This window comes from Hyperolius riggenbachi, chromosome 11, assembly GCF_040937935.1.
Source record: "Hyperolius riggenbachi isolate aHypRig1 chromosome 11, aHypRig1.pri, whole genome shotgun sequence".
Classification (NCBI taxonomy): Eukaryota; Metazoa; Chordata; class Amphibia; order Anura; family Hyperoliidae; genus Hyperolius; species Hyperolius riggenbachi.
Window position 1 is genome coordinate 136,227,902 of NC_090656.1, and position 22,586 is coordinate 136,250,487.

At 45.9% G+C, this 22,586-nt stretch overlaps 1 protein-coding gene across 2 annotated transcripts in view; it reads right to left on the minus strand.

Annotated features, from left to right (window-relative positions):
* MAJIN (membrane anchored junction protein) overlaps positions 1-21,349 on the minus strand; it is a 73,427-nt gene extending 52,078 nt beyond the window's left edge. For both annotated transcript variants that reach the window (XR_011024922.1, XM_068261525.1), the window contains exons 1-2: positions 21,251-21,349; positions 4,178-4,309 (exon numbers count right to left, since the gene is read on the minus strand). Coding sequence is in view for 1 of the 2 variants with exons in the window: in XM_068261525.1 (XP_068117626.1) it covers positions 4,178-4,309; positions 21,251-21,312 (194 nt within the window). In the remaining variant the exon portion in view is untranslated. The remainder of the gene's footprint in view (positions 1-4,177; positions 4,310-21,250) is intronic.
* Positions 21,350-22,586: the final 1,237 nt, after the last annotated feature.

The following is a 22,586-nucleotide window of genomic DNA, read 5'->3' on the forward strand; positions in this document are numbered from 1 at the left end:
CCCTCCCTCTCCACAGACACTCCAGCCGGGTGCTGGCCAGGTTAAGATGGCTGCCAGCCTTCTTCCGCCAGACTCAAAGCCATAGCGCCTGTCCACTTCCGCCCTTCCCGTACTCTACACAAGCCATCTACGTCCGCCGCCCCTCCCATCCCCGGCCCCGAATGGCTCCCGCCGGCCTCCAGCGAGGTCCCGCCCATATGTGATTACGTCACATAGACCCTCCGTCACCCGCACTCCGCCCTCCCATGGCCGACATACTTGTTTAAAAACAACACGGACAGAGCAGCGGCACATAGGCGCTCCCACACACAGCTCGCTCCGGAGCCGGTAAGACCCTCCCTCCCTTCCTTTTTACATTAACCGGTCAGACTGCTCTAGGCAGCAGCATATCTGTTTATAGCCTCATACCACCACGCTCTTATTTTAGGACCTAGAGCTCAACCATATAGAGACCTAGGCACTACTATCCACTGTGCTCCCCTACTAACCAATTCTCAATATGTATATTCACTCTGGTCCATCTTATTACAGGATTCCTATCTAAGCATGGTATTTATATGTATACATTGTATAATAGGGATCATATATTTATGTACTTGTAGAGTTGCTCAAACCATTTTTTGCTCAAACCATTTTTTGTATTGTTTATGTATATAATTCTTTAGTGTTTTTATATCCTCATGTGGGTACTCCTTGTTTGGCTTTTAAACGTATTTTTTTGTGTTTCATGCAGATTTGACATGATGTCTATCATAACCAATAGTGTATCATATGGATATGAGTAGTAACATAGATAGAATTGCACATAGATATGCAAATGTATTGGATGTTCTTTGTTCGCTTGTTTTTAATTTTATTCGATAGAATTTTAATTTTTATTTGATAGAAATTGAATGTTCTGAGCGCCACTTTTTGTTTTGTTTTATTTTTAAGGCACTCATTTGACCTGAGGAAGCGGCTTCAAGCCGAGAAACGCGTTGTCACAGTGCTGTTCGCATATAATAAGTGAAAAGATATTCTATTTTATTACGAATCAATGGTTTCAATTATTAAGAGCACGTGTCATTTGATACAAGCTCTGATATAACCTATACAAATTTTCGAATTAGGCGCCTCCTGTATTATCAATTTATATACTGCACCCTACCTAGTAGGGTTTTTCGTTCCCGCCTGTAGAGCGGGCCGAATATTTTTTCATTTGGAGTTAAGACCGAGACCTAGCAAGAAAAGGCCGAGTGGGGACGGTATTTCCCCATCTGCGCTAATGAGTGGTTGCCTCTTTGGAGCAACCCAGACTTGTGAGTATATTTTCACCAGAATTATCTCACCCTAAACCCAATAAGAGGATATCACACCAGATCGGGCTCCCGGTGGTCGGGCGCATTTTTTGTTTGTGTTTCACCAGTACTTTGAATATTGTATCTTCCTAATTTGTTTATAGATTTTCCCCATACCAAGGGTATTTTTATGTTTTTTCTGTATATATGTTTTTCTACTTTTTGTAATTTTTGGGTGCTACCATTTATGCCCAGCAGGGGGCGTTATGACGTCCTACTGAGCCATCTTTATTGGTTTATATGACTATACCCTCTGTGCGGAATTTATGCCGCATGCAGGAGGTATTTTGTCATTATCAGCCCCCTTGAGTAGTCCCTTGTTCACATTTGTCACTATTGGACTCTGCCCTATTCCATTACTGCCTAATAAAATATGTCTGCGCTAGATACATACCTTTGTTTGCGCTCCAGCGTGGTTGCCCGTTTCCTGTCTAGTTCAGAGTGTTGAGTTGCGCATGCGTATGGGCACTTCGAGATTCGTCATCACTTCCGGTTGGCGGAAGTGATGCATCGATGGGGTTCTTCCGCCATTAGATGCCATTAGATGCCTTTACACGGACTGTGTGTCCTTGGATATGACGCGCTCCCATGTGGCCTTGCCCTAGCCAGCCTTCGATTGGCCAACTCTCGTGGGAGGCAGGGCCGTTTGGGCTATTTAAAACATATCCGTCGCCATTTTCATCTGGGTTCCCACGCTTCAGCGTCTTTTTCGCAGTTGGGAAGGTGAGTTGCAAACTTTATGACTTTCATGTGCCAGCCATTAATCTATATATTTTATGGACTCTGGACTATGTTGCTCAATCCCAGAGATGCTTTTACTCTCATCCAATTGTATTTTTCTATTTTGCATGACTTTGGCCAAATGGGACACTCAGCCCCATTGTGTATTAAGATGCTTTGTATATATTATGTGGACTTTGGTGCCCTATATACATAGTGCGGATTTTACATATGTCCATCAGTAATAGTGCTTGGACCTCCATGCTACTATACATGAGGCTATATTTTTGGGCTTAATTTCCTATATAACGGACACATCTGATACCTTTCTGATATTACTGCATTCATTAATTAGGGTTTTTGAAGTCATCATTTCTGACATAGATTACTTTGTTAGCTTATGGGAGCCGTCGGGTATGTGTTGCATGTCTTGATGCCATTCTATATTGGATTAGGTTATTTATTTGTATTTTCTCTTTAGGTTTTGTGTACGCCTGGTATGTTCAGGCACCCCCAGTATGTTATTATTTGATTCCTATTTGGTTTTCCTCGTCTGATTGAGCCATACAGGTTTGCATAGATTTCTTATGCCATTCCTTTATGATCTGCATGTTACTCTCCTTTTGCACCCTCTAAAATCTTGTGCACAATTTGGTATAACTCCTTGTCTAGGATCAATGGGTCAATATGAGGACTGATATTTACTAGCCCTCATGGTATGTACCCCATTGGGTCCATCTGGAGAATGTTCTTTATCACTCTCTCTCCTTGTACTATTTTTTCATCCTGGTATACTATCTAGGCACTATAATGCTTGCTTTGGGTATACACTCTATTTCAATTTCTTAGGTGTATAAGGTTCTTGGATTGAACCTGGTGTATACGCCATAAACTTTATCTGGTGGTGGGTCCTTTGTAATTCCTTGTGACCATCCTTAATGGTCCTCCGAGGAAGTGTATTTTGTGATTTCTAATGTATTGTTGTTTGCTTTTCTTATAGAGCTGGGTATCTTGGCCTGATGAAGGGCATATTTATTGTTATAAAAGCCCGAAACGAACGTGTGTCGTTGCCTTGAATAATACAAATACCCATAAAGCTACAATCATTTTCCAAGTCAAATTAGATATCGTTCCTATTTTTGGCTCTATGAGGACCCACTGTTTGATATTCAAGAACTGTATTTTTATACATTTTCTATTTTTGGACATACCTGTTTTGTATATGTGTCAATAAAGCTTTTTTATAAGGAATTTCCGGTGATCTTGAGATTGCATTAACTATATGAGTCCTTCTCTAAAGCAATACATTGTATTTGGTGAGCAAAGGGGGAGTGAGGAAAGAAGTTATTTATTGGGGGGAAGTTGCTGTGCACACACATCTTATAGTAAAGGAGGGAATAAAGGCTCCCATACACTTTTAGATGGGGAGCACAAAGCAAAGGCTACCGATTACTGATATATGTGGGGGGAGGTTGCTATCTACTGCTAGGAGGGGAGAGGTCGGGGGAGGATCACACCATGAGTTGTGTGCAAAGCAAGGAGGGAAGTAGTTGGCACTGTAGCATTAGACAGTTGATACTGGGGTGGTGCGTACAGGGTTCACACACTTCTTATGACGTGGGGCAATCTGCATGCTCTGATGCAGATGGAGACCAACTAGTACATAAATGAGAAGGAGTCAATCGGCACTGCAGGTGCTTTATTCCATCATCAAACACGTTACACATGCAAAGTGTCATAAAAAGTCACATACCATTGAGGTGAAGTGTGGTGGTGCGGTGGGTGCTGGGCACAAGATGCCTGATGGTCGTTTCACGCTAAAAATGCGCTTCCATGGAGGCTAAAGAGTCACTTTTTATGACACTTTGCATGTGTATCATGTTTGATCTTTAATGATGGAATAAAGCACCTGCAGTGCCGATTGACTCCTCCTCCTTCTCACTTATGTACACCATGAGTTGTGATACTCCTAATGACGCCTCTGATGTGTCTATAACTTGGACCTAAGAAATGTTGACAACCACTTGACAGACATCAAATAATAACACTGATACATTTACCACCTGGTCTCATCTTCCTTCCTACAGGAATTAGAGTCCTTGTAGTCATATGGAGCTTACCTGAAGTGGATCCCATATCGAATCTTGAATTTGTATACATACTTTGAAGAGTGCAAGAATCGTGTTTCAGGAAGAGGAACGGAAAAAGGCTTTATGGGCATATTAATGCCAACACAGAGCTCAGAGTTGTTCCTATAAAAAAAAAAAAAAATGCATGAACATGGGATAAATGTGACTTTTTTTCCAATAATTTATGTATTAAAAATGTTTTTTATATGCTGTACATTAGGGCACACATTACCACAAGTACTAGGAGCAGTTTCTTTCCTCACACAGCTCTGCCTCTGCGCTGTAAAATCATCCCGACACAACCAGATAAACAAATGTGTCGATTCTGCACGACAGACCATGTACCTGCACAGGGGGAGTTACTATCAACTCCTCAGAGTCTAGTAATCACCTAGCTGAGGGCTCTTTCACATCAGACAACTCGTGCAGGAGCTATTCTCCTGCATGCATTGAATAGCCTGCGTCGTGTCATCAGGATGCTGCAGTGCGACGCAATCAGCAGCTGTAGTTATGAATTCACCCGACGGGAAACACCAGCTCCCGACGATTAAAAGCTCCCGGGTACGTCGTACTGCAACACATCGAAACGCAGCTTCGGGTGTGAAAGGTAAAATAAAAGTCTTTGGACTTTCATTTTATCTTGGTAAACGCAAAGTTCAGACTTTGCATTACACCGCAGAAAATGGGCTCTGGTGTGAAAGAATCTTATTCAGGTGGTGATAAGGGGTTAAATTTGCAGAAATGTGTGTGTTTATTTTCTTCACTTATCTGACTGTTCAGAAATGTGTTAGCAGTACATATTTATCAAGGTTTCCCCTCTTCCAGCATGGAGCAGTAAGAGCTGTGACAAGCTGCAAAGAGCCAGAAGTGAAACATCATACAGTCAGTCAGGAGGGGTGTTTACATGTCGCCCTGACTGAAATCTTCTTTGTTGCTAGTAATATTCCAGCAATATTACAGCACATCTAGCCCTGTTACCTCCTCTGATCAGCTTTCCTCCTCAGCTTCTGTACACACTGTGTGGTGAAGTATTTGTGAGCTGTATTAGGCGTGAAGGATGATATTAAAGCAAACAGAGACAACTGGGGTAATAAATACAGTGCCCCTGGCAGTAGTGGTAATGTGAACCCTAATACAGAGTATTAAAAAAAAACTTGTTTATCGATAGTGTCACGGAACAGCCGTGAGAAACGCGGGCGAATTGGAAGGAGCCGCGCAGTCCAATTTCTGATTGCTGTCTGGCTAAATTTGTGCAGCCATTACAGGAATCAGAACGGACATTCCTGTTTTTTTAAAATACAAGTTTTTCTCCTCGGCCCCTAATTTAGGTGCAGGATGTCTTTTGAGTTGTTAATTAGCTTAGACATATTCCCTGTGGAAGGCAGAATAACATGGAGGCATTCATTCCCTTTTCTGTTCTGGGAACCAGGTGACACCTAGCTGATCTCATGTAGATGTTAATTAACCAAAGGGTGATAAGGAGGCCTAGGTTCAGCCAGGCAGGATACAAATCCCCGGGAGGTCTTGACACCTTGCTCCCTAGTAAGGATCAAAGGGAAGCCAGCTGCTAGCCCACATCCTGAATAACCTGAGGCTCATGGCATAATCCATAACTTCCCAGATCTGTCATATTTCTGGGGTTCATGAGATGGCAGCTTCGCCAAACGTGTGGAAAGTGTAGCATGAGTCCCGGTGCTGGTTCTGAGGAAGTTTCAGAACATTCGGAGGTAAAGACTGCCAGTTAGGCAGTTTGAAAGTGCCCTGATGATACCACAGGGGTCCCACCCCTCATGTCTGGTATCAGGGCGCTGGGTAAATCGAGACAGACCTGAAAATGTTAATAAATCTGCCCTGACCTGTACGGTTCTGTGAGATAGAGCCCATATATGGTTAGATATGATTTCTGGTCCCCAGGACAAGGGGAGGGCTCATCTCATCTTCTAAGGGGGGTGTGTGGCTCCCGCCCTCACTCCCTCCTACTGGATCAGGGGAATAAGAATGGCAGAGGACCCAAACTCAGTGTCCTCCACCCTGAAACTCCATCTTGATCTCATCTGTGCCAGCTTGAGGATATGCTGGCATCCACCTGGTCTGAACTCTGAACTTTGAGCTGAAACAAATGATTTTACCAAGGACTTTATGATTCTTCCCACAAAAGGACATCTTTCCAGGAACTAAGTATTTTTTCTCCCTTTCTTTTATTTTTCATACCGGCTATTAATGTCTCAATAATTGTTGATTTTAATAATTGTCTGTATATATTCATTATTTATATTGCTCTCAATAAACCGACGCTATCGTCAGTTGTTGTTCTAGCTACCCTATTATTCAGCATACACAGAAACTGATCCCAGGTCTCTGAAGAGACGCTACTATTGTTTGTTGTTGGCTAGACAGAATACAGCGGGTTTTAACCGTTTTCATTTGTAGATCTAGGCTCAGACAGTCAGCGGGCTCCTCTGTCCCATGGTAACAGAGGTGGTGGCAGTTATACCCTTAACTAGTGTGTAAGTTGTAATTACCGTACCTCACAGGCTCCCTTCTGGTTTGTCTGCGGCCAATTCCCAACGGTTCCTGCGCATTGACTGCGACCAGAGTTCGCACGATCCGTGCGCTGGCACCGTTTGGAAGGCATTTCGCGGTCTGACCACTAGGGCTCCTGTGACAGTGTTTGGCAGCGGGTGGGACCTGTGTTGTGCTGAAAGTATCTAAGATAGCGCTAGCGCTATCAAGAAACAAACTAATTCGTTGGTGTAGCTGGAAGGCAATATATTTTTTATATATACAGCGAGACTGTGTAGCCAGTACCCCTCCCCAAAAGTTTTATTTTATTTGGCATGGAAATGTCCGGGAACTACCAGAACATGTGCCTAGCAGACCTGGAAAATCTTTGCAAAGCGAGGGGCATGGACATCCTCCGCAAGAAAAAAACGGGACCTGATAGCAGACTTGTCCAGATGGGATACCCAGCAACTGCAGGAGCCGGGAGTGTCCGCTGAAGTGGATACCAGCCCATCTGACTCACGTCGAGGGGAACCAGAGACTGAAGATCCTGAGCGTACAGAGGTTGAGCAACCTGCGGGCTATGCGGCAACAGTTACACAGGAGGCTGTCAGTATGGTCCCCAATCCCAGAGTTTCTGAAAGTACTCGCCCGGAACTGGCCAGTACTGGACTGTCCATGGGTGCTGACCCGGTAATGCAGCATGCATTAAGAAAGCTGATGGAGACTGACCTGGACAAGTACCTGCAGTACATGCAAGCGCAGTTGGAGTGCCAATCTGCAGAGGCACGAGAGGAGTGGGAACGCCAATCTGCAGAACGCAAGGCTGCTGCTGCTGCTGAAGAACACCACGCGGAGAGGGATGCCGCTGAGCGAGAACGGGAGCGCCAATGACAGCATGAGCTAAACATGGCAAAAGTGCAACAGGCCAGCCGGAGTTCTTCGCCCAGCCTCCCTGCTGAAGGAGCTGCACCACCCGTAAGTGCAAAATTTAAATTTGCTAATATTGAAAAAGACACTGACATTGACTTGTTTCTGCTGTCTTTTGAAAAAGCATGCCGTCAGTATCGTCTGTCCCAAGACCAGTGGGCCAGACATCTGACACCTTTGCTGTGCTACAAAGTGCTTGATGCTTTCGCAAAATTGCCTACGGAGAAAGATAATGATTATGCCGCTATAAAAGACGCTATCATTACCAAATACCAGCTGACGCTAGAAGCCTATCGCAAAAAGTTCAGGGCCTGGCAGAAAAGGTCTTCTGACTCTTATTGAGATGTGGTCAGCAGCTTGCTCACCACACTCCGCCAGTGGACTCTAGGCCTCACCAAAGGGTCTTAGGATGTCCTGGAGGACTTGATAGTCCTGGAACAATTTCTGAACATTTGCCCTGCTGATGTACGACAGTTTGTGCTTGAGCGCAAGCCTGCGTCAGCAACTGTCGCTGCAGACCTCGCTGAGACCTTTGCCACTACCCAGGTGTCTGATACCCGCAGAACTGTCCCATCCAGCTGGAGAGGAGGTTAGCCCAATACCCCGGCAGACTCTCCTGCCCCTGTGAGCCGTCAGCCACAGAGGCCACCCAGCGCAGCTACTGCACCCAGGCCTGCAGCCCCTGGAGAGGTCATCTGTCACTACTGCCGCCAGCCTGGACACATGAAATTCGACTGTCCGGAGCGGAGACAGACACCACCAGCACCTGCAGCACCTGTATCCCCTGTACCTCACCCACAGCAGAGGCAACCCGCCAGCGAACCACAGCCTGGATCATCAGATTTTGTTCTGTTTGCCTGCGGAAAGGAAATCCGCGACCGAACCGACCAGCAGCAACTTGTTAGAGTGAACGGCAAAGTTGTCACCGGATTCCGAGACACCGGAGCTGACATCATGTTAGTTCACTCACACCTTGTGCCAAAGGAGAGCATCAGCTCCAGCCGATCCCTTGCCCTTACTGGAGTGGAGGGCACCCTTTTTCACATAGCCCACGCGAGAGTGAAGATCGACTGGGGGGTGGGAGTCCAAGAAAGGGTTGTTGGGGTTATGAAGGATCTCCCAATCCCTGTGTTGCTGGGGACTGATTTGGGCAAGCTTGTGTCCTACTACGAACCTGCCACGACCGCCTTGTCGCTCACGGAAGGAGACGGACTCTCCACCCACCACCAGGTACTTTATACACTTGGTTGAGCACCAGGGGGAGGTGGGTTGAATGTGCCCAGTTCAAGGGTACCAGGTTCAATAGTGCCTGCGTCAAAGGCACCTGAGTTTGATGTACAAACTGCCTGTTGTGATGAAGATGTAACTGTACCTGTGTTTAAGGTACCAACTGTCTGTAATGAAAATGTGTCTATGCCTGTCACTGTCATTAATGCATGCAACAATGATTCAAGTAATGCCAGTCTGTGCCATTCTGAAGGTATACCTGGGCTAGCAGTACCGCACAGCTGTACTGTTTAGAACCTGAGCTCAGAACAGGTGGAGGGGGTTCCGGCCTCCTCCCCCTCCTCTGACCATAGGGATGAGTCCTTTCAGCCGTTGGCCTCGTGTGACATGAGCCAGGTGGCTGAAACTGACAGCGTATTCCCAGCAGCTCTACAAAGGGACCCAAGCCTGGAGGTGCTCAGGCAGCAAGCCTCTGAGCCCCTCGCAGCCGGACCGCTTTCAACGTGTACTGGGAAGGTGGGAGACTGTACAGCAAGTCTGTACAGCCCCCTACCGGTAGATCACATGCGAATACCAAATGGCTTGTGGTCCCGAGTGCGTTCAGGGGACATGTGCTGAAATCCGCACATGATAATTCCCTGACAGGACACTCTGGTGCCCGCAAGACACTTGCCTGTATTCGGAGACAGTTTTATTGGCCCAGGATGAACAGGGATGTAGCAAACTACTGCAAAGCATGTGCCGTCTGTCAGGAGCTGGGAAGGTCCAGGGATTCCCGCAGGGTTCCCTTAGGTCCACAGCCACTTCGCAGGGAACCCCTGCGTGGGCTGGCTGTTGACCTACCCAAACCACTGCCCGTTGTCAGCAGTCCCGGCAGACACCACATCCAACCGCAGTGGCGCAAACGCCCTGTCCAGAACGGTCCATGTTGTGTCAAACCTGAGGGTAGCAGACCGCGACCTGTCCAGTGGAACCGAGCCACAGGCGCCAATGGGTTTTCCCGCCGTGCCGGCAGCTCGAGACCCGTCAGCCAGGTTTGCCGACACGAAGCGGGCAGCCGACACCAGAACGCCGACGGGCTATCCCGTTGCAACGGGGAACAAGACTAGATATCGCAGGTTAGCGGCAACGACACACATCTTGCTGATGCATGTCTATCTGCCTTCTCCCCAGGGGGGGCTGTCACGGAACAGCCGTGAGAAATGCGGGCGAATTGGAAGGAGCCGCACAGTCCAATTTCTGATCGCTGTCTGGCTAAATTTGTGCAGCCATTACAGGAATCGGAACGGACATTCCTGGTTTTTTAAAAGTTTTTCTCCTCTGCCCCTAATTTAGGTGCAGGATGTCTTTTGAGTTATTAATTAGCTTAAACATATTCCCTGTGGAAGGCAGAATAACATGGAGGCATTCATTCCCTTTTCTGTTTTGGGAACCAGGTGACACCTAGCTGATCTCATGTAGATGTTAATTAACCAAAGGGTGATAAGGAGGCCTAGGTTCAGCCAGGCAGGATACAAATCCCCGGGAGGTCTTGACACCTTGCTCCCTGGTAAGGATCAAAGGGAAGCCAGCTGCTAGCCCACATCCTGAATAACCTGAGTCTTATGGCATAATCCATAACTTCCCAGATCTGTCATATTTCTGGGGTTCCTGAGATGGCAGCTTCGCCAAACATGGGGAAAGTGTAGCATGAGACCCGGTGCTGGTTCTGAGGAAGTTTCAGAACATTCAGAGGTAAAGACTGCCAGTTAGGCAGTTTGAAAGTGCCCTGATGATACCACAGGGGTCCCACCCCTCATGTCTGGTATCAGGGCGCTGGGTAAATCGAGACAGACCTGAAAATGTTAATAAATCTGCCCTGACCTGTACGGTTCTGTGAGATAGAGCCCATATATGGTTAGATATGATGTCTGCTCCCCAGGACAAGGGGAGGGCTCATCTCATCTTCTAAGGGGGGTGTGTGGCTCCCGCCCTCACTCCCTCCTACTGGATCAGGGGCATAAAAATGGCAGAGGACCCAAACTCAGTGTCCTCCACCCTGAAACTCCATCTTGATCTCATCTGTGCCAGCTTGAGGATATGCTGGGCTGCTGGCATCCACCTGGTCTGAACTCTGAACTTTGAGCTGAAACAAATGATTTTACCAAGGACTTTATGATTCTTCCCACAAAAGGACATCTTTCCAGGAACTAAGTATTTTTTCTCCCTTTCTTTTATTTTTCATACTGGCTATTAATGTCTCAATAATTGTTGGTTTTAATAATTGTCTGTATATATTCATTATTTATATTGCTCTCAATAAACCGACGCTATCGTCAGTTGTTGTTCTAGCTACCCTATTATTCAGCATACACAGAAACTGATCCCAGGTCTCTGAAGAGACGCTACTATTGTTTGTTATTGACTAGACAGAATACAGCGGGTTTTTTTCACAAATCAATTTTATTTTGAACAAGAAAAAAGAGACATTACAGGAGAAGGCACAGTGCTCCCACAACAGGAGATATACAGGTAATGAAGTTAGGTGGCAAAGCAACAATACATAACTTGAAGTATAGATTAACAGCAGAGTGATTGCCTTAATAAACCTTTAAAGAGACTCCGTAACAAAAATTGCATCCTGTTTTTTATCATCCTACAAGTTCCAAAAGCTATTCTAATATGTTCTGGCTTACTGCAGCACTTTGTACTATCACAGTCTCTGTAATAAATCAATGTATCTTTCCCTTGTCAGACTTGTCAGCCTGTGTCTGGAAGGCTGCCAAGTTCTTCAGTGTTGTGGTTCTGCTATGCACTCCCCCCTCAGGGGGGAAAGAAACACACAAATGATCTCTTGAGATTCAAAAGGAAGGCTGTATACAGCCTGCTTGTGTATGGATGTATTTTCTATGTGTGGACATACTGTACATCAACCTACTTCCTGTTTTGGTGGCCATTTTGTTTGTTTATAAACAGACTTTTTAAAACTGTTTTTAACCACTTTTAATGCGGCGGGGAGCGGCGAAATTGTGACAGAGGGGAATAGGAGATGTCCCCTAACGCACTGGTATGTTTACTTTTGTGCGATTTTAACAATACAGATTCTCTTTAATGTAACGAATACGTTGTATATGACCACTGCTTTCAGGAGCTCATAATAGCTGCACGCAGGTTCATTTGTGGTTGGAGTACCGCGCCAAGAGAGCGAGAGGAGATAGAAGGAGAAATAGGTAGAAGAGGGAAGGAGAGGTAGGGATAACGAACAGAGGGAAGGGGTAAGTAAGGAGGGAGGGAAGAGAAGGGAAGACTCCGGGCTCACCCCCATCACCACCCAGACCGCGCCAGCAACCAGTTAGTTATTGGCATTGGATACATGAAGATTAAAGTGTGAGATTGGATCCAGCCGTCATAACGTTATTATACCATGGTGCCCATATTTTATGGAACCGTTGTGGACAATTGCGATTCTTATATGTCATTTGGTATAGAGGAAGAGCGATATTGATTGTACGCTTCCAGTGATTAATAGATGGATTGTTATTACCTTTCCAGACTCTTAGAATTTCTTTTCTTCCATAGAAACATAGTATGCGGATTAAAAATTGTATGTATTTGCTACAGGTTTGTTCTTCAAATAGACCCAGAAGGGCTAGTTTGGGTGTGCAGTCAAAGTGTGATTCCAAAATTTCATTTATAGTGTCAAAAATGGCTGTCCAAAAAGTCTGAATTCTAGCACAGCTCCAAAACATGTGTAAGAATGTACCATCTTCGGTTGTGCATTTTTGACATAACACACTGTTGGATATACATATATTATGCATTCGTACCGGAGTGAGATATGTTCTATGCAAAAATTTTACCTGGATCAGTCTATCTCTGGCTGAATAGGAGTTCTAATGAAGTCTTCAAGTATATCCTCCCAGTCTGTGTCGTCTATGCCCTGAATATCTAGGTTCCACTTTTCTTGGGATCTAAGAAGTTTTTCGTTATTTTTAGCTAATAAGACTGAATAAATAACTGAGAGGGGTTTATCTAATTGTTGTGTCAAAAGTGTGTTCTCTAGGGTATTGACTGTCAGTTCTGGTGCACCAGCAGGGAACTGCGCTGAGAAAGCGTGGCGGAGTTGTAGGTATCGAAAGAACATCCTGTTCGTGATGGAGGAGGTTTGTTTGAGTTCATTAAATGTTAACAGCGATCCATTGCGAACAATGTGTTGTAGGTTTTTAATACCTGCAGTAACCCACAGTCTAGGATCAGGGATCTGGGTGAAGTGAGATAGGTTAGGATTGTCCCATAAAGGGGTATATGGGGAAAGTATTTCATTCACTCCCAGAAATTTCATTGCCTCCACCCACACTTTACATACTGTTTGGAATACAGCAGGTTTTAACCGTTTTTATTTTTCGATCTAGGCTTAGACAGTCAGCGGGCTCCTCTGTCCCATGGTAACAGAGGTGGTGGCAGTTATACCCTGAACTAGTGTGTAAATTGTAATTACCGTACCTCACAGGCTCCCTTCTGGTTTGTCTGTGGCCAATTCCCAACGGTTCCTGCGCATTGACTGCGACCAGAGTTCGCACGATCCGTGCGCTGGCACCGTTTGGAAGGCATTTCGCGGGCTGACCACTAGGGCTCCTGTGACAGATAGTTGTCCTTAAAAGTTAAATGCCGGAAAACTAAAGAGTCTTTGTTTTGCCTAAATGTATTCAATTCAATGTCTGTTTAGACGTCGGCTCAAAAATGAAAGAATCAACCAGAATGAAAATTTATTTGATGGAAAGGATGTCACTACTTTAGTTTGAACACATTTCCTGTTTACATAAACACTTACATACCTATTATGTTTCAAAAGTCTAGAGCAGGGGTCCCCAAACGTTTTGGATGGAGGGCCGGGTCAACATACTTCAGACTGCTGGGGGGGCCGGAATATACATGAAATGCCTTTGCAGGCCAGACAGTGAAGCATACCCAGGTGACAACCTGCAGTCCAATTGGACAGCAGTGTCACCTGATGTGGAATTTGATTAGAAACCAGCGAATTAGTGCTTTCTGGCTTCCATAGTGGATGGGTGGTGCCAGCATTGCTATTCTACATGTGGACCACCAATATTTAAAGATGTACAGTGGAGGAAATAATTATTTGACCCCTCACTGATTTTGTAAGTTTGTCCAATGACAAAGAAATGAAAAGTCTCAGAACAGTATCATTTCAATGGTAGGTTTATTTTAACAGTGGCAGATAGCACTTCAAAAGGAAAATCGAAAAAATAACCTTAAATAAAAGATAGCAACTGATTTGCATTTCATTGAGTGAAATAAGTTTTTGAACCCCTACCAACCATTAAGAGTTCTGGCTCCCACAGAGTGGTTAGACACTTCTACTCAATTAGTCACCCTCATTAAGGACACCTGTCTTCAGGGCCGTGCCAACACAGAGGCTCGAGAGGCTGGAGCCTCTGGGCGGAGCTCACTGCAGTGTGGGAGGGGCGCAAGGAGCAGGTCTGTGCTGAGCCTGGCTTGCCACCCACCACCCCCGCTGTGTTAATGCTGCGGTCACTTTAGTTTGGTGAGAGGCAGGAGAGCTGGGGCGGGTGTCCCAAGCTAGCTGCAGACAGCTATTAATCGGGTAATCAATCAGCTGTCTGCTGCTGCGCTGCCCCCAGTCTCCCCTGCGTGCATTGCACAGAGCAGAGCGCCCCTCCTCTTCTTTCCTCTGTAACACTGAGGGGCGGGGCTGAGCACTGGAGACGAGAGGACCTGGACCCGGGAAATCTAAATGGAGCAGATGATTCCACAGGACAGGTAGATCTGCTGGGAAAGGAGGGTGAGGAAGAGAGAGAAGTCAGAGCAGAACTTGCAGAGATTCTGCTCAGGTCCAGCACACACTGCCTGTTCTGCAGCTGGATCAGTTTCCCTAATGCTGCTGCTAGGTGTGTGCAGGATACTCTCACCCCCTCTGCAGTGAGTGTCCAGCTAGGAGCTCTCTCTCTCTCCTTCCTGGAAATATGAAGCTGCTGCATTGTTAGATAACTGAAGTGTGTTAGGTCAGAGCTGGGCTTCCTGGGTGAAAGGAAGCCCAAAAATATATCCCTCCCTAAAAGCATCCCATCAATGTTTCACTTTTAAAGTGGACCTGAACTCTTGCACAGGTTGAAAGGAAAACAGAGATAAATGCACCCTGGATGTATTCAGAGAGTTTAGCCTGTCTAATTCCCCCTCATCTGTGTTGAATCACAAGTTTTAATTTGATCTCTCCCCTGTGCCACCTGATTGCTATGGCAGATAAGGCATGTTAGCTCATTTGAAATCACAGGATGTCAGCAATATGTCTGCTTCAATGACAGCAGGAAGTAAAAACCGTGCAGCTTTATTGCAGGATTTGTTTCAGCTGCAACAAATGTTTTTCTTTAAAAGTTCTTATGCTGTTGTCTATCTTTGAGAGCAGAGTGGAAGTTCATGTATGCTTCAAAGTGGCCCAGCACCTCTCTCTGTTGTGCAGAGAGCCAGCCAGCATGCATCTCACATGACGTCAGTCTGTCTGTGTGATGCCTGCCCCCTTTCTTATGCGGCTGAACGAACGTGCCTCTCAGCATCTCCTCTCCTGTCTTGTGAGTGAACAGCCAGGAGTGAGGCAGGAGTGGTGGACTCAATTGGCACCTGCGGGCCTCGGCCATAGTTAGTGCGTTTGGCAATTTGGGCACTTGGCTCTCTGAGAGACTGTCTGTGAATGTGATGAGCCCTCCAGTCCCCTCAGACAAGTCACAAGGGATAGGAGCAGGAGCAGCACACAGAAACTGATATGATGTCAGAGTAAGACCTCTTTTCCACAGATTGTTGATTGGCAGTGAAATGCCTCTCATACTCTCCCAACTGCTCACTGCTGCCTGGTAATTGCTCACTGCTGCCTGGTAACGGCTCTCGACTGCCTGCTAACTACTTGCTGAGCACACAGCTCAACAGTCTGTGGAAAAGAGGCCTAACTGATGACAATTAATTCTGCGTACCATTAAATATTTAATGGATGTGGAGATTTAGATTATAATGCTGCTGCTGTATTATGTGACAACTTTACTTTAAAGGATACCCGAACTGACATGTGACATGATAAGATAGACATGGGTATGTACAGTGCCTAGCACACAAATCACTATGCTGTGTTCCTTATTTTTCCTTTCTCTGCCTGAAAGAGTTAAATATCAGGTATGTAAGTGGCTGACTCAGTTCTGACTCAGACAGAAAGTGACCACAGTGTGACCCTCATTGATAAGAAATTCCCCTTTTTACCTCTTTCTTGCTCTCAGAAGCCATTTTCTGCTAGGAAAGTGTTTTATAGTTGGAACTTCTCATCAGTGAGGGTAACACTGTAGTCACTTCCTGTCTGAGTCAGGACTGAGTCAGCCACTTACATACCTGATATTTAACTCTTTCAGGCAGAGAAAGAAAAAAAAAGGAACACAGCATAGGTATTTGTGTGCTAGGCACTGTACATACACATGTCTATCTCATCATGTCACATGTCAGTTCGGGTATCCTTTAATCAAGACACTGCCAGGTTGATTGAAACACAATGTATTATTAAGCCATCTTCTAAAGATTTAAAGAGACCCACAACTGAAAAAAAAATACTTTTTACAAACCTGGGGACTTTGTGACATACCTCTAGCCCCCCATAGTCTCCAAGGTCCCTCAGTGTCCTCAATGTCCCCATCAGTCGTTCGGCTGGAGCCCCTGAAATCCTGTGACTTCACTTAAAGTTGTGGCAAAGTGCGCATGTGCGGCCCGTCTGCGCTTCTGGCAAGATGGCTCAGGCTGTCTCAATAAGCTTACTTCACACACGCAGTTCAGTCATCAGAGAGCCGCGCATCCACAGTAAGCTTACGGAGATGACCGGAAGGGGGGGGGCGCATTTGGGCAGCTCAGCCTCTGTTGATGGTGGACCTTGTCCCGGCCCTGCCTGTCTTAACTAGTCACCTGTATAAAAGACACCTGTCCACAGAATCAATCAATCAAGCAGACTCCAAACTCTCCAACATGGGAAAGACCAAAGAGCTGTCCAAGGATTTCAGAGACAAAATTGTAGACCTGCACAAGGCTGGAATGGGCTACAAAACCATTAGCAAGAAGCTGGGAGAGAAGGTGACAACTGTTGGTGCGATTGTTCGAAAATGGAAGGAGCACAAAATGACCATCAATCGAGCTCGCTCTGGGGCTCCACGCAAGATCTCACCTCGTGGGGTGTCAATGGTTCAGAGAAAGGTGAAAAAGCATCCTAGAACTACACGGGAGGAATTAGTGAATGACCTCAAATTAGCAGGGACCACAGTCACCAAGAAAACCATTGGAAACACATTACACCGCAATGGCTTAAAATCCTGCAGGGCTCGCAAGGTCCCCCTGCTCAAGAAGGCACATGTGCAGGCCCGTCTGAAGTTTGCCAATGAACACCTGAATGATTCTGTGAGTGACTGGGAGAAGGTGCTGTGGTCTGATGAGACCAAAATAGAGCTCTTTGGCATTAACTCAACTCGCTGTGTTTGGAGGAAGAAAAATGCTGCCTATGACCCCCAAAACACCGTCCCCACCGTCAAGCATGGGGGTGGAAACATTTTGCTTTGGGGGTGTTTTTCTGCTAAGGGCACAGGACAACTTAATCGCATTAACGGGAAAATGGACGGAGCCATGTATCGTGAAATCCTGAACGACAACCTCCTTCCCTCTGCCAGGAAACTGAAAATGGGTCGTGGATGGGTGTTCCAGCACGACAATGACCCAAAACATACAGCAAAGGCAACAAAGGAGTGGCTCAAGAATAAGCACACTAAGGTCATGGAGTGGCCTAGTCAGTCTCCGGACCTTAATCCAATAGAAAACCTATGGAGGGAGCTCAAGCTCAGAGTTGCACAGAGACAGCCTCGAAACATTAGGGATTTAGAGATGATCTGCAAAGAGGAGTGGACCAACATTCCTCCTAAAATGTGTGCAAACTTGGTCATCAATTACAAGAAACGTTTGACCTCTGTTCTTGCAAACAAGGGTTTTTCCACTAAGTATTAAGTCTTTTATTGTTAGAGGGTTCAAAAACGTATTTCACTCAATGAAATGCAAATCAGTTGCTATCTTTTATTTAAGGTTATTTTTTCGATTTTCCTTTTGATGTGCTATCTGCCACTGTTAAAATAAACCTACCACAATCAGTGAGGGGTCAAATAATTATTTCCTCCACTGTAGCTGACCGCATCTTTAAGTAATACATTTTGTGTGTGGGGGGCCAGTAAAAAAGCCTCAGGGGGCTGCATTCGGCCTGCGGGCCTTAGTTTGAGGACCACTGGTCTAGAGAAACAGAATTCACACAATGGGCCATATCTATATGCAATTTACTTTATTGCCTAAGTTTTCTCCTAGATGTTTTATCTTCTGTTTTAACTATAGAAACTTTTCAGCTATCTGCAATTTAAAAAGTAGTAAAAGGTAGGTGAAAAAATACTGTAAAAATTATTTGAAGTTCTTTCTTGCTTGCTAGTGGCTTAAAAGCCATTTTACTAAGGTGTAGTGACTGCACACACAAACATAGTGACTGCACATTTTTTTTCACAAATATACTGCATATTAGAGTATAACACACATGCATTTCTCACAAATAAAAAAAAAATAGGCAGAATGTCCCAGAGAAAGACTAGAATGCCATAACACACCCCCTGTAACAGAAAGTCCCCCATGAACGTCCATTGGTAACAGAAAGCTCCAATGACAGACACCCTATAACACAGTGTTCCCCAACCCTGTCATCAAGGCCCACCAACAGTGCATGCTTCATGGAAATCCATTAATCAGTAATAATCACCTCTCCTGAGACACTAAACTCACTTGTGCATGTTTGTGGTTTTCTGCAAAACATGTACTGTTGGTGGGCCTTGAAGATAGGGTTGGGGAACTCTGCTGTAACAGGTACCCTGTAACAGACAGCTCACATAACAGACACCCTGTAACAGACAGCTCCAATAACAAACATCCTCAGGGCCGGATTTAGGCCAAGGCCACCTAGGCCATGGCCTAGGGCACCACAGTTTCAAGGGCACCAAGCAGCAGCCAAAACTGGTGCAGCATTTGCAAGCTTGCAGATGCTGCAATGCAGGGAGGTCAGGTGAGCGCCTGACTGTGGTACTCTGCTGCTAGCCACCTGTGCAGCAGCCACCTTGCTCTCTGTGCACGTTTGCATTGTGGTCGGCGGCTATGGACTTGGGCAGCATTGGAGACGGAAAGGAAGAGGAAGCTTCTGCACTGGAGACGAGTGGAGAAATGAGTGATGCTGATGGCTGCTGTGGTGTGAAGGCGAGCTGGCTACCTATACTGGAGGGCAGGGGGGGGAGGGATTAAGGGAGTCATCTGGCTACCTATACTGGAGGGAAAGGGGGAGGGGTCATCTGGCTACCTATACTGGAGGGAAGGGGGGAGGGGTCATCTGGCTACCTATACTAGAGGGAAGGGGGGAGACATCATCTGGCTACCTATACTGAAGGGGGGCAGCTGGTGACAGTGGCCTTGGGCGGTAAAGAGTACAAATCCGGCTCTCAACATCCTTTAACAGACAGCTGCCATGACAGACACCCTGTAACAGACAGCTCCAATAACAGCCTGTAACATACTGCTCTAATGACAGACACCCTGTAACAGATAGTTCCCATGACAGGTACCCTGTGACAGACAGCTCCCATGACAGAAAGCCTGTAACAGCCAGTTTCCATGACAGATACCCTGCAACACAGTGTTCTCCCCCAATACTAATGTTTTGTGTAAATCCACAGGGGTAGATAATCAGATCTGCTGAGACACTAGTTCAAGCTCCCCCCTCCCCCCCCTCAATAAATGTTTGATGTTTCCTGCAGAACATATACTGTTGGTGGGTCTGAAGAACAGGGTTTGGGGAACTCTTCTGTAAAAGACAGCACCCCATCAAAGACAGCCCTCCTCCCACTGACAGGTCTCTTGTAACCGACAGCACCTAATGGCAGACCCGGGTAACAGACAGTCCCCAGGAACAGATACCAACCCATATAAACCACCCGGTAACATACAGCCCTCCATGAGGGCCTGAGCCCACTGATCCAGTTGTATCCGCTTCTGTCCGCTTTTCAGCATCTCTAACATTGATGTTTAACTGAAAAGCGGACACAACTGCGTCAGTGGGCTCAGGCCCTGAAAGACTGTAGTAACAGACAGTACATTATGACAGCCCCCAGTGGCATGGGTCACCCTAAAATAGATTCCTAGTAACAGGTAGTAAGCCATGAGAGTTCCATTGTAACAGGCAGCACTCCATGACAGACCCCAGTAATAGACAGCCCCCTCATGACTGACCCCAATAACAGACAAAACCCTACACACATTGCAGCAATAAACTTCCCTGCAAGAACAGAAAGAACCCAGTAAAATACCCCCTGCTCTTTATCCTTCTAGCCTGGCTGGTATTGCATGTACCAATACTCTTCAGCCCAGCCAGCGTTCATCTCAACTGTGCAGTGGCTCCTGGCTTCCATTTTCCACCCACCTCCTGATTGGACAATGCAGGAAATCAGGGGGATACTGCACCGCTAGGCTGAAGAGTGCCAGGACATGTAAGTGCCTCTGGCTATTGACAGGCCCTTACCAGGGACGGATCTAGACCAAGTTGCGCCTGGGGCAAGGTCAGGTTTTGGCGCCTAAACTGCCATTCCCCATCCAGTTTTGGCGCCTAAACTGCCATTCCCCATCCAAATATTTCCTCCTTTTTAAGAATTCAACAAACTGCGCCTGGGGCAAGAGACCCGTCTAAGGCGCACCCCCCCCCCCCCAGATCCGTCCCTGGCCCTTACCCTTCTGCTGTCCAGCAGCAGCAGCTAATTAGGCACATCTAGAAACCTTTTAGCTATGGGAGAAAGGGGTGTGGCCATAAACTACATCATTCATGACACCACAGCTTTCTAGTAATGATATGTTAATGTGTTGCATCATTAAGCCACTCCCATTATATGACTCCATAATGTTCAATATTAATGCTCAGTATAGCACTGCTCTCTATTGTTCCTGTCCTGTGTAATCCTCCTTTCAATACTATGCCCCCAATTGTGTCTCCTTTACTTCTGTGCCTATTAAGAAAATATGCTGCTGTATATAATTGCTACAGTAACCAAATTAATGTTGGATGTACAAGACTCAGTATACATTACACAGGTTAAAGTTGGGGACTTTGATAGGTGTAGAGACACACTCACATACTTAGAGCTGAGTTATGGTATTAATCTCATTGAAGTCCTAATCACACACCTTGACTATCTCCTCTGTAACACAACCCAGCCTGCAACCCTGTATTAATCTGAGACACAACTATGTGCTTTGAGTCCTATGGGAGAAAAGCACTTTACAAATGTTATTGTATTATTATTGTATTACCTTTTCCCTATTCCTGCTGCTCCCTTACTACACATTGCACTCCCAGCACTCAGGTCACTCATAAGGAGGAGCTGTGCTTCCTCTCAGGCCTCTCTCCAGAGTTCACTGACTGAGTAGGGAAGTGGGCGGGGCAGATGCAGCAAATCAGCAACTTCCCCTCCCTCTCTAGTCACACACTATGAATCCAGCATGCTCTTCCTGTATTAGCCCAGTACAGCACCACATACATTAAAACAAAGTTGTTAGCTGAAAAATGGAGAGTCCCCCAGTATGAATCCAACCATCTTGGCATCAGCCATTCCTTATTATCCTAGAGATACCTCTGGAAGGAAGGTTAGGGAAGAGCTGTATGTTCCTGACTTTGGCAGGCTTCAGATTATTTGGTGAACTGAGATACAACGGAGAGCCACTTGGGCTGATTTACAGAGAACAGGTCAGAGTGGAAATAGGGGAGCTGCTATTCCTGCCTTGCTTTAGTAGGCTTAGCATATGTCCCCCCAAAATGCAGATTCCAGACACTGGCTGCCACAGTTGATGGACAACCTCAGAGGAAGCAACCAATGACACTGCTGCTGAGTATGTCTTTATCAAGCACCCATGGTATGTTATCTTGGACCAGATGCAATAAACTGCAAAAAGTTGAAGTGCACAGAGAAAGCACTGCAGTGTTAGCTATACTACCGCCTGTGCAGCGCTGCTTGTTAACCCATTAGAGCCACAGGTTTACCATGGTAACATGTGCATTGCTATGGTAATGTATGGGGTAATGCTTATGGCGCTAGCTGTGCTCTACAACTGGTATTAACGGTAAATGTGCCGTGCGCTCCCCGCGCGCAGCAACTTTACGCAGTTTATTGCATTTGGCCCCTTGTTGCATGCAATACACACGTTGGAATACAAATATAAAGTTGTGTGAAAGATCAGCATGGGGAAGTACTCCACTCGCTTTCCCACTTTTGTTATTAGGCTATGTTGATGCTTATTTTCAGATGAAAGCATGCCTCTCTTCCTTAAAGTGAAAGTGTCCAATATTGTCCAATCAGCATTATCCTCCCATTTCTGGGCTGTGAGGGATAAAACATTTTCTTTTCTGTTATGGGTCTTGAAATTTGTGATACACTTTTAGTTTATCGTGCTACATTTGTCACTGTAATTACTATGTCTACCAATTCTGTATTATGTAAGAGTAGGAACTTTACCTGGGAGTGATGGTGACAGCTAACATGATGTAAGGAAGATAAATTCTTGTCCTTCTTATTTCAGCCAGGCTCCTCTAAACCTAAAGCTGCCACCCAGATGACACACAAATGCTAAGGCCCTGTTCAGACTTTCAGCG